The 11,642-nt window shown below is 37.6% G+C and overlaps 2 protein-coding genes across 2 annotated transcripts; one reads left to right on the top strand and one right to left on the bottom strand.

The window, feature by feature from the left end:
* Window positions 1-390: 390 nt before the first annotated feature.
* Window positions 391-6,086, bottom strand: LOC103981361 (ATP-dependent Clp protease proteolytic subunit 3, chloroplastic). The gene is made up of 5 exons (XM_009398075.3): window positions 5,742-6,086; window positions 3,658-3,772; window positions 3,026-3,201; window positions 1,001-1,096; window positions 391-916 (listed from the first exon to the last, which is right to left on the bottom strand). The coding sequence occupies exons 1-5, from the start codon at window positions 6,048-6,050 to the stop codon at window positions 623-625; spliced, it is 990 nt and encodes a 329-aa protein (XP_009396350.2). The 5' UTR covers window positions 6,051-6,086; the 3' UTR covers window positions 391-622.
* A 694-nt stretch (window positions 6,087-6,780) lies between these two features.
* LOC135609960 (serine/arginine-rich SC35-like splicing factor SCL33) lies at window positions 6,781-10,716 on the top strand. Its single transcript, XM_065103807.1, has 6 exons — window positions 6,781-6,926; window positions 8,217-8,374; window positions 8,902-8,979; window positions 9,630-9,791; window positions 10,099-10,257; window positions 10,337-10,716. Exons 2-6 carry the CDS (start codon window positions 8,226-8,228, stop codon window positions 10,440-10,442), a joined length of 654 nt encoding a protein of 217 aa, XP_064959879.1. The 5' UTR covers window positions 6,781-6,926; window positions 8,217-8,225; the 3' UTR covers window positions 10,443-10,716.
* Window positions 10,717-11,642: the final 926 nt, after the last annotated feature.

Below are 11,642 nucleotides of genomic sequence, written 5' to 3' on the forward strand. Positions count from 1 at the left end.
CATTAATTAAGGTAAGATTGTAAAGGTGAGTGATTCGACATGCCTTACTTATATTTATAAAAAAAATTTAAATTCATCATCATATGAAATCAATTTATAACTCACTCAAACTTTAATACACCTCTTATGTAGACTCCAAAAATTCATGTTTTTTTTCTCACATTATAGAAATATTGTAGGACATATAAAATATTTCTAATAATTTTTTTTCCTATCAAAACTTAAAAATATATAAAATATTTATAAAAAATTAAGTCTTAATTTTTAAGATCTTTTTTTTCCTTCAACAAGAGCCCTTGTATTATTGATTTCAAAAATCTAAAAATATTTATCAATTCCAACAGAAAATTTCTTGAGCTATAGATGCAATGATTAAAAGGATGACCAAACTGGTGAAAGAAGAGAACTATTAGTGAGGAATCAAGTCATGACAGCCAAAACAACTCTTGCTGTCTTAGTATGAACTTGACAAAAGCAGCACAGTGATGTCACAACAATCTACTAACTAGAAGTTTGAAATAGGATGCCACCTTCACTTTGCAAGTACCCAAGCCCCAGAACTTCGGTGATCTCCGAGATTTCTTTGTAGGCCGACGAGTCAGTGGAGCTCTCTTCATTTGCTTCATACGGTTGTTGGTTCCTCCTTTGGTTGTTCTTTGCCTCTATCCTCATCACCATTGCTGTCGACTTTATACCCATTTTGTGAGAGTTTCTCCTCTGAAGGTAGGTTCTGCCTGGCTTTTCTACTACCATCAACTTTCCACAAGTCCCACACACGGGTTTTTGGTGGAGGTGTAGCCTCCGCAATTGGTGCAACTAGGCCCGGTTTTCCATCATCTATGACGGCGTCTACCAATCCATATTCCTTCGCTTCCCAGGGATTCATGAAGTTGTCACGGTCAGTATCAAGTTCAATCTGCAAGCATCAGGATAATTCAGCTCTGCAACGAGAATACAGTAAAAGCTTTACAAATCAATGCTTCCTATCCTGGTTGCTCACCTGCTGTTCAGTTTTTCCAGTAATTCTCGATAATATCTTGTTCATCTTTATTTTATGGTACACCATCTCTTTAATCTGCAACCCCATCTCTGTTGCCTAGCATAGAGGAAAGAGAAAAAGAAACAATTGAGAAAACCTTTGTACTTAATGTGAAAAAGGTTTACCTTTAGATGGTAAACTACTAAAGGAAAACTAAGTTCACCAAAACACCATATGAAGCTTACTAATGTCAATAAAGAGCATTGAGTGTATGATTCTTTTCTTCCCAGGGTGGATAGTGGAAGAGATTTGATAATTGAATTTGGATTGCTTGTGATTCTGGATGCTGATCACCCTATGATGAGGCTTATTAATGTCAATAAAGAACATGAGTGCATATTTCTTCAGTTTCTTCCCAAGGTAGATAGTGGACAATATGTGATCATGAATTTGGATTGCTTGTGATTCTGGACCACAATGAGGCCGATAAAGAACTGAAATCAGGAAATTAAACTTATATTCAACTGAATAGATTTTCCAAAGTTATAGTGAAACCTGGCATTCCAATAGAAATCCTGCTAGTATTAATCAGATCAATTTCTCAAGAGGGTAGTTTAGAGAAAACTGGAAGAAGTATTGACACATCAATTTCTCAAGAGGGTAGTTTAGAGAAAGAGGAAAGCATGAGATTCTTGTTTCATCTTAGTGGCACAACATAACTTGCAGTCCAGTGGAATAAACTATATTATGATTCAAGTAGAGAGAATCAATCCCTAAGATGACCAATTATAGCTGAACTTTATAAAAAGATACTGGGAGTCCTCTTCACTCGGGTCATGGAAAGAAAAATCATGTTTCTGCTATAAGGAGTTATGCAATGATAATGGGATGAGACTCAGCAGCATGCCATTTCAATGTAATTTTAGTTTTCAGAAACTAAATACTATCGAGTTCTAGTTGCAAGAGCATTAAATTGATTTACATGTCTAAAAGGATATAAACCCCCTGAACTACTTTATGATTAAATTACATAGGAATATACAAACATCAAAACGTTCCAAGTCAAAACTTAACATAATTTATAGGTCAGTGATGTGTAGCTCTTGTATATCACAGTTCATACATCCTTGAATGCACATTAGTATACTAAACCTTTTGTACTCTTAAATTTCTTTATGTTCTGCAGAAAAATATTGCCAACAACCAACGCTACACCTAAGATAATTCTTGCCTATTTTGTAATAAATTATTCATAACCAATTTATAAACTGAGATCCTTTAGATTTAGGATCTTTCAAATTTCCATATAATCCATAATACTGTTTCCACACTGATAATCTCTAATATCACATTTCATAATGAGATCACTGTCTCTGCATAATTCACTCTGGGTTTCATCCAGCTGCTGAAGACATACTACTTTTTGTCCCTTCTTTAAGCAAATTTCTGAAGGGGACACAGTTTTACTGTGCAGACAGGTCCCTAAAAGATATACTCATTCAGACTACTTCCTGTACTTGTAACCATATATCTCTGTGTTTGTGCCACAGTGAGTGGCATTTAAAGCATCAACATGTACGTGAAAGCACTATCAACATTTAACACAATGAAAGGAGGTATAATGAAGCAAAACACCAAGATACTAGGCTGCTGTAGAGGAAAGCACTAGCATTTATGAGAACAACAAAACTTTAAAGTAGGGCCAGCATGTATTTTTGTGTACTAAAATTGTATATAATATGCAATCTACACATACAAAAGAACAAACCATAATGTCCCAACTATTTGGGCTACTCTACATAGATCTTTTCCCTCTATTAAGCTATACACAAAGCAAAATCCTCAGTTGAATTAAGAAAATTCAAATTTCTATTTATAATTTACAGTTTTATCTATAATTAATATATATTCAACCTACGAAATATGGATAATTAATCTTGAGCAGTGTCAATATAAGAAGATCAGGGCACAAATCAAGCCAAAAATTCTCTTAAATTTTCTTTCAAAAAAAACATTTCAAATTAAAAAGAAAGAGTAATTTCTCACTTTGCCTCCAGCTGTTCCTAGCGGTTGATGGATCATGACTCTAGCATTTGGCATGCAAAATCTTTTTCCTTTTGTTCCAGCCGCTAGCAGAAATGCTCCCATAGATGCCGCAAGACCCAAGCAAATGGTGGAAACATCAGCCTTGCACAATTTCATAGCATCATATATTCCCATTCCTGCAAATGATTACCAATTAGTTTTCTATAAAAGAATGAGATCCCAGAGTGTTCTTAGTAAAATCCACACTTCCAATCGGAAAGTAACAAACAGAAAAGTTATTAAAACAGAGAAGATGCATATTTCATCGATTTGTTGCGGTTCTTCCATGTCATGCCTCTAACCAGAATCAGGATAGCAATAAAAAACACAATTTAATGAGCTAATAAGTGGTTCCGCATAATAGATATTTAGGATATAAGATACTTGTCAATCCCAAGAGGCCATCAATCATCCAAGATTTCTTTCAGAGATAAAATTTAATAATCCAAGTGATTAAAAAAGTTGTCCGCTTGTATGCAACACCACAAATAACTCAAAAAATTTTATGCTAATATCGCAAGTCGATAGAAAAATTATCCGGTCCAGTTGACAATAACCAAAATGAATGAAATGCATATTTCAAACATAGATACCAGCTGTCACAGAACCCCCGGGTGAATTTATGAACAATTTAATCTCCTTTTTTTGGTCTTCTGCATCCAGAAGTAAGAGCTGGCTGATAATCAAATCAGCAGTCATGGTATCCACCTAGTGATTGCACAAAAAAATGATCAAGAAAATGTGAAATTAATAAGAAACAGGTCATAATCATTCTGATATCTCATAATTGCAGATGGAATATAATATTCAAAACTCACAAACTACATCATAATTAAACCAGTGTTCTCGTCCTACATCTTCTGAAAAGCTAAAAGAAATACTGAATCTATATTTCATACTCTATGTAGCAATAGCATGTTTATTAATTTGACAGAAGCTGAAAATTGACTTAAAAATAAGCCCTATCCAATGTGTACCAGTTTAAAAATGATAATTCAATCATTGCTTTCCAAAATATCATCTTGTTATAGACTATAAAGCATGGATACATAAACTATACATTATGAATATGACAACATAGACACTGTAATCAATGTGTTCAATATATTTCTTATAATTTTACAAAATCAAAAGATATTCTGTACAGAGATAATCTATGATCATTGTATATGTAACTTATAAGAAGCTTGACTTTTATCCATATAAATAAAACAATCAGAAGAAAAAAAAACTTAAAACCGATGTGCGAAACTAAAAGGAGACCAGTGACTACTCACATAAAATTGTCATGTACATATAATAAGTTAACATAAGCCTAGGTGATACGTGCCTCAGTATGTTTTAATGTATCCACTGTGTCCAAATGTATCCAACATGAATGAGAAATGGACACAACAACATTTTCAAAATAAATTCCTAACTTAATGTCCTCTAGACAACTCGCCATACTTGTCTACTGAAACTTTATCATTAAAAGGCAATAAGACAATCCCACTCTTAAGCATTAATACTAATGATTGGCTGAGTCTGCTGAGCCGAGACTTGACCTGCTAAGCTAACCTTCCCTTGCTCTCCCTCTTTCCTCTTACACTCTTATGAGTTCTTCTCCTTATGATCCAACCTACACACACTCCTTATTTTTAAATGCACAATGTTGCTTTGCCTGTCTAAAAGTTATTTTGGAATATGATCTCAGTTGAAGAATGTAGAAACGTGGTCGATTGATCCTTTTGTGATTGAAAGAATGAGCTTTGTCATTAGGAAGAGATTAACACTTTAGCCACTTCATTCCAGTCTTTTTCACTTTCAACAGTTCCTGTTCAAGAAAATGTCTGTATCCTTTTAGGCAAGGATCTTTTTCATTGAGACATCAAAATTTATTCCTGTCCTAGTTAATTATGTGCTACGTCTAATTAATTCTGATGAAGTGGTTCTCGTGTGTCAGGATAATTTTTTTGCACATTACTTTGCTTTTATTTAACTGTCACCCATGCAGTCCATGAGAGTCATGTTTCGCCAGTTTCTCTGCCTTCTCTAGATATGTTTCATCATTTGCTTACAAGAAGGTGGCATAAACTTATTCGATCAATTCTCGTATAGTCTAACTGCAAAGGTGCAAACATTATTGCTGTGTGGTTAAACTCAAACAGGGAATTCCACTTCACGATTTCCTCCATTCAAAAAAAGCTATCCAAATGAACCAAATTCATACCAGCCCTAGTATCTATCTGCATGCAACAATAGAGTAATTCGTCCTACTAGATCAGTGACCCAATTGCTCTTGCTCATATTCGCACTCACACATTATTTAGGTGTACATGTATCGATCTCCGGTCCCGTTTCTCGAGCCAACATCAACAAGCATAATCTTCCAAGTATTTCGCACAATACGAATAAATCCAAATGATAAAAGTGACAAAGCAGAACACTGAGCTGGAAATTTAGCCATAATCACTACCAAATTACACAAGCTAAAAGACTAGGGTAGAGAGTAACGAACAGAATTGCTCACAAAACTTGCCATACGAAACGAAATATGCACAATAACAGAAAAAGAAGTCAATTTTCTCTCTGATTGTTCAAATAATACAAAAAAAAGGGACTTCAACTGCGCTTAACGAGCTACTTGGAAGAAAGATATTTCAGAATCAGGTGAAATAAGAGAGAAACGGAGAACCTGGGAGCCCAAGAAGACGATGCGCTGCCGGAGGAGCGTGTTGGTGGTATCCATCTCCTCGAAACGTGGCATCCGAAAAGCCCCCGGTACCGAACCCGAGAGATCCCACCCCTCCGACAGGGTCCGCCGGCGACCCAAAGCGGCGGCGGCTCGAAGGGGGGCGCGAGTTTGCCTCCTCGAGGGGGCCACCGCGAGCCGGCGGGGAGACGAGGAGGGGAAGAGAAACCCATGCGGCAATAGAGAGGAGGAGGAGGATATGAGCTTGTCGGAAGGCGAAGCAGAAGACGAGACGGCCACGATGGTCTCCATCTTTGCTACCTTTCTCCCTTCTATGCGAGCCAACGAAGCAGCAAAGGGAATCAATCCGTAGCCAAACAAATAGATGTGGCCTTCACCGTTACTGGGTTGGGTTGGGCCGTTTCGGCCCATAATTTGGTTCCATCGCAAAATTAGGTAACAATTTTATTTAGGACGAATACTTGGGAAAAAAAACTTTCTTTTTGGAATTTCCGACGTCACGCTCGAAAATTTCCTAAATAATTATTTTTTATATTCAATTTGCATTTATGTCGGTTGCGTCCTCCATCTCCCCTTTACCTAGCTTGTTGTCCATAGTTTCTGTCGTTACTCTCATCGAAATTTAGCGAGAGACGATTAATCCTCGCGCAAGGACTATAACGAAGAGGACGACTAATCCACATACAAAAATTATAAACAAAAAAGCTGACCTCGTATACTAAAAGGGGGTTATGGGCTACGATAAGCCCTCGCTCGAGGGTTGTGGGTGATAGTAGGATGTCTAATGTAATAATGGGTATGGCGAGAAAAAAAAAGGTAAAATAATTTTTTTAAGTGATTTTTTTGAAGTAAAATACTCAAAATTATGAATAGCAGACTTTTTTTTTGGAAAAACACGATTTATTTATTCCTTAACAATTTTATTTTGTTCAAAAAAATAAATATATTATTAATGACTCCGCACGAGCTAAGGACTCCGCACGAACGAAGGACTCCGCACGAACGAAGGAATCTTCTGGAGAAGGAACCAAGTACACACTATAAATAATATCGAAAAGGGGTGAGGCGCCCATCGAAGACGCGCCGCCGTCGCTAGGGTTCTTCTTGGTGTCGATCGTCTATCGTCTTCTTCCACCTCTGGTTCTCTGATTCTTTTGTTTCGTTCCGGTATGCTCGGATCCCCTTGTTTTAACGCTTCTTAATTGGTTATTGGTTTTAGAGCTGCTTGATTTATGGTTTTAGATACACATGCGTGGTTCTTGAAATATTTGGATCGTTTGAACGGGAGATCGTGCATACTTTTTGATGTTGGATGCAGTTTGTAGTTACCCATGTTCAATCACGTAGAGCGTTTGGAGCCCTAGATTCTTAACCTAGAAATATTTCATGTTTTTGATTTAGCCAAGTCCACGAAGAGTATCTGTTAATTACATATGTGTTCTTTAACGTGCATTAGCATATAGTACAACTACTTGGGAGCAAAATCCGGATTTCGTCGTGCTGTTTTAGGAATCTTCTGGTGGCATGTACTAGACGGGTTTTGTGTTTCCATGTTAGCATAGTTAAGTAACAGGGGAAGAAATTTAACCTAACTATGATTTTGGTTGTTTATGACATTTAAATTTCTATTTGCTTGCACATTGACATGCTGAATGTTCTCTCGAAGAACTATTTTGTTTAAATTGATTTTATATAGTGAGTTATCTTTTATATAGCGTTCAGTATGATCAATGACATTTTCCTTCCTTTCACTTTTGTCCCCCTTTTTTTAGTTTTCTTTGGCATCTGGCAGATTGTTTCTATAACATGATAATGAGCGACTAACAAATTACATGGCTACCGTACTTGATATCAAAATGTGTTCTTGGGTCAAAAACAAACTAGCGAGGTGCATCTTCTACTTGTTACATGGCAGAGAATTAAGATCCATAGATGGCATGAATAGATGTGGCCTACACCGCAATGGGTTTGGTTGGCCCTTTTCGGCCCATGATTTGGTTCCTCGCTGTAGTCAGTATTTTGTCACTTTTCTGTAGCAGATTGACTTTTGCAGGATGTTCGGCAACTGCAATAGCTTATATCTTTATTTATATAACCACTGCTAGTGGGTTATGGTTCATTGATATTACTGATTATGTTCAGACATCATTTTAACTCTATGATTTGCTTAAGCAATCAGCAGATTTGTTTAGATGAAAAGGAATTCTTAAATTAGCAATTTTTTAAGCAAAATTCATTTGACTAAAATATTATTACTTAGTTGTGTTTGTTTATGATAACCTACAGCCAGATTTGTTAAGCTTTTTCCCTATGCATATAATATGTTTGTTTCAGGGGTCATCTCTTGATTCCCTGTTGTCTTCATTTAGCAAGTTCTCAAAATTATCAATTTACACAACAATTTTTAGGCCTTATTCTTAAATTATTTCTCATGATCTATTTGTATACTGGATTCAGTTGAATAGGATGAGAGGCAGAAGCTACAGTTGCAGTCCGTCACCACCAAGGGGTTATGAGAGAAGAGGACGTAGTCCGAGCCCTAGAGGTCGCTATGGTGGGCGTGGTAGAGATCTCCCAACCAGTCTTCTAGTTAGGAATCTTCGCCGTGACTGCAGGTTTGTTGTTCACAATTGATTACTTGATGCTAAGAAAGGTCCATGCTGCAAATGACACTACTTTCTGGTCTTTTTTATTTTTGATATATATTAGCAATTATATTCAGGTTTGTTTCTGTCTATCTGAAAGCAATTATGTGATGAAAATTTTCTGTTTGCATTTTGCATTAATCAACATTTTTATTAAGGATCGTTTCAAAGCGTTAGCTTGAGGTCTTATCATTTGGCTCTTTTTTTTAGATCTTCCATTTTTGGTTGTTACCATCTTGAAATTGGGACTTTTGATGATTCAGAGTAGTCTGTTAAAGGTGTGCATGCAAATTTTTTTCTTTTCTGGTGTTCCAAATAGTTGAGCTGGTAAATTCGGGGAAAAAAATTGATGATGTTTGGATGCTTCATAAAATCAGCAAAAGTCAGAATATTGTGCTTGTGAATTCTTTCCTTCTATTGTTGTAACTATTGGAATTTGACCGTTTTTTATTGGATCGATATGTATTGTCTAATAAATGGTGCTTCATGATTTGCAGACCTGAGGACCTCCGTAGGCAGTTTGGGCAATTTGGTCCACTGAAGGATATTTATCTGCCGCGTGATTATCACACTGGGTAAGTGGGACCTTTTGAGTCTTCTGTTTATTATAAATGATGACCGTCTGAGGATGAACAGCCTAATCCTGATGCAATTTGAATTTTTGCTGACCATTTTATCAAGCAACTTCGTAAACATTTGATGACTGTAGCCATGTATAACAACAACCTATGTAATAAACCATTGGCTCACAAGTTTTTTTCTGGTGACCTTTATTCTTTGTGCTCTATGCCCTTCTTAATTATATGTTGATTTTTTATTAAGGCTGTTGAGCTCAACAGTGAATTAAGAGTCTGAAGACACAAGTCAAATCTTGAGAGTTATGTTGAAGAGAATGTAAATAAATGAAGATAGTGGCTAGTGAGGGAAGGAAGTGGGTTTCAGGTTAACTTTTTGAAGATGTCAAGTCTTGGAAGGATTTGAAGTCATCTATAAACGTGAAAGGTCAGCAGCTGAGTGCGTGCTTTAACTTGAATTATTTGAAACTTCAACATTTGCATGGAGCCTTTTGGGCATCCAAGATATTTTCTTTATTTATGAGCCTTTGATATTTTTCAGGCATGTGATGATGTAGAAATTATTGTTAATGATTGTCATCATAATTGCAGTTGCCCTACAATATGATCACTGCATCAGAATTTTATTAATACTGTGTGGGTTTTCTCAGAGAGCCACGAGGGTTTGGGTTTGTCCAATTTGTCGATCCGGCTGATGCAGCTGACGCTAAGTATCACATGGACAGGCAAGTTCTTCTTGGCAGAGAATTAACCGTCGTATTTGCAGAGGAGAACAGAAAAAAGCCTTTGGAGATGAGGGCAAGACAAAGAAGGTATGTTGAGTCTAAATCTCAGCCTTGGAAGTTTTACTTGAAAATTTTGGTGGATTAATTATCCAGTCCATTTTTGGTTGATTTCTGAAGTGCTAACGTCCGATTCCCCAGTTTTGAGTGCTGATACTTTTTGGAATTTATTAATATTATACAGTAGGTTAAATCCCTTGGCCGCATGTTCTTTGCATCATTTCTAGTCTTGCTTGCTTGTGTTTAATTGGCAAGCTGTGCTGTGTGATTAGGCATCCACATTGTCCAAAATGACTCAGTTGAAGTGCTGATTATAATATTTTTTGTTATTTGGTAGGGGTCGTGATCATCGAAGATCACCTCGACACCCGCGGTCTCCTCGCTACTCCCGCTCCCGATCTCGCTCACCGCAATGTTCTCGTCCAGCACGTGGTAGATCCCGCTCTCAGAGCCATAGTTATGATTCTCCTTCGCCAAATCACAGGCATCACTCAAGGTAACATTATCATTTATGGTGGTTAGGATCGAGTCTTCCAGATCTTGTTATCTTTGAAGTTGTGATTTCCTGTCAATAGGTCTGTTTCACCCCGCAATGGAAAGCCGAACCGGGAGAGGTCATATTCCCGCTCACCTCCAGGCAGCAGATCACGAAGTAGGAGTCCTGGAGATTTACCGGAGTAAGCCATCGCCCAGAGAAAGGTCTCCTTCGGAGCTAGTAAAGCAGATCGAGTAGTATGTGCGGTGTTACTGGCAGCATAGTTTAGTGTTACAACTGGTAGATGGACACCTGCTGTGGCGAACAGCACTTGGATTGTTTCCTTAGCTGAATGTTGCGGACCTGATTGAAGTTTAGTGGACTCGCTACAATCGTTGGTAGTGTGGGTTTGAAATACGATCATTTGATGCATCCCTCCAATTAGATTGAATTTACAAGTGTTTTGCTTTTCCTGTTTCACATTCTTGTCTTGCACGCAATTTTGCGTTAATATATGTTTTTGACTCACTCCAGTTTCTTTCCCATGTCTTTAAGCCGGTCTGACCTTTTTCTGGTCATAACTCGGCATTTGACTTCGACTTAGCATCCAACATTTGAGAATTATCATCTTTTTAACCAATGCTGGATTTGAAATCGGTCGGTGGGCGACAATTCAAAGGATCATTAATTCTTGCGTTCAAACAAAACACACAGTTCGTCTTCTGCCGTATTAATTCCTGCCTTCTTCTGTCAGTTTTGCCTTTGTACTATTCATCTTTCACACCATGTAAGATGAAACATAAACTAAGCAGTAGTGAAGGTGCAGAGATGTGTATTAAACTGGTAAAGCTATGAAATGTGTGAGACTTGCACTGTTTCCTATTTGAAGATTTGAGGCTCAACATAGATCTCCCGAGGAAAACTTTTCCCTTCTAATTAGAAAATCAAAGTCAAATTTATTATTCTCCGAGAACGCAACCAAGTCGCCTCATGAGATCCACCACCCACAGGTTTTTTTTAATCGATAGATCTCTTACGGTATGAATCTGATATTTGACTGCAAAGCAACGGGAAAGGGTCAGACCGAAAGTCCCTCGTCGCACAAGTTTCCTCTTGCTTTTTGACTTGTATCCATCTCGCCGTCCTTGTTAAAGCGCCTCCGACTCGTAGTAGCTTTGACCCTCACCGTATGCTTGTGGCGTGGACGGCAGACTTTACAGCGCGGGCGACCTGCCACTCCATCCCATACGACAATCCCATACTTCCTATTTCCTTTCTCTCTTCTTTGAACCTTGTCGACAGATCCAAGGATGACGCAGCTTCTGAGAAGACGCGTCTTGACTTATTTGAATTAAGAGAGAAGATGAGGCCTGTCGGTTGGTGGCAGTTGAGAGAGAGACGCAGAA

This window comes from Musa acuminata, chromosome BXJ2-4 (assembly GCF_036884655.1).
Source record: "Musa acuminata AAA Group cultivar baxijiao chromosome BXJ2-4, Cavendish_Baxijiao_AAA, whole genome shotgun sequence".
Classification (NCBI taxonomy): Eukaryota; Viridiplantae; Streptophyta; class Magnoliopsida; order Zingiberales; family Musaceae; genus Musa; species Musa acuminata.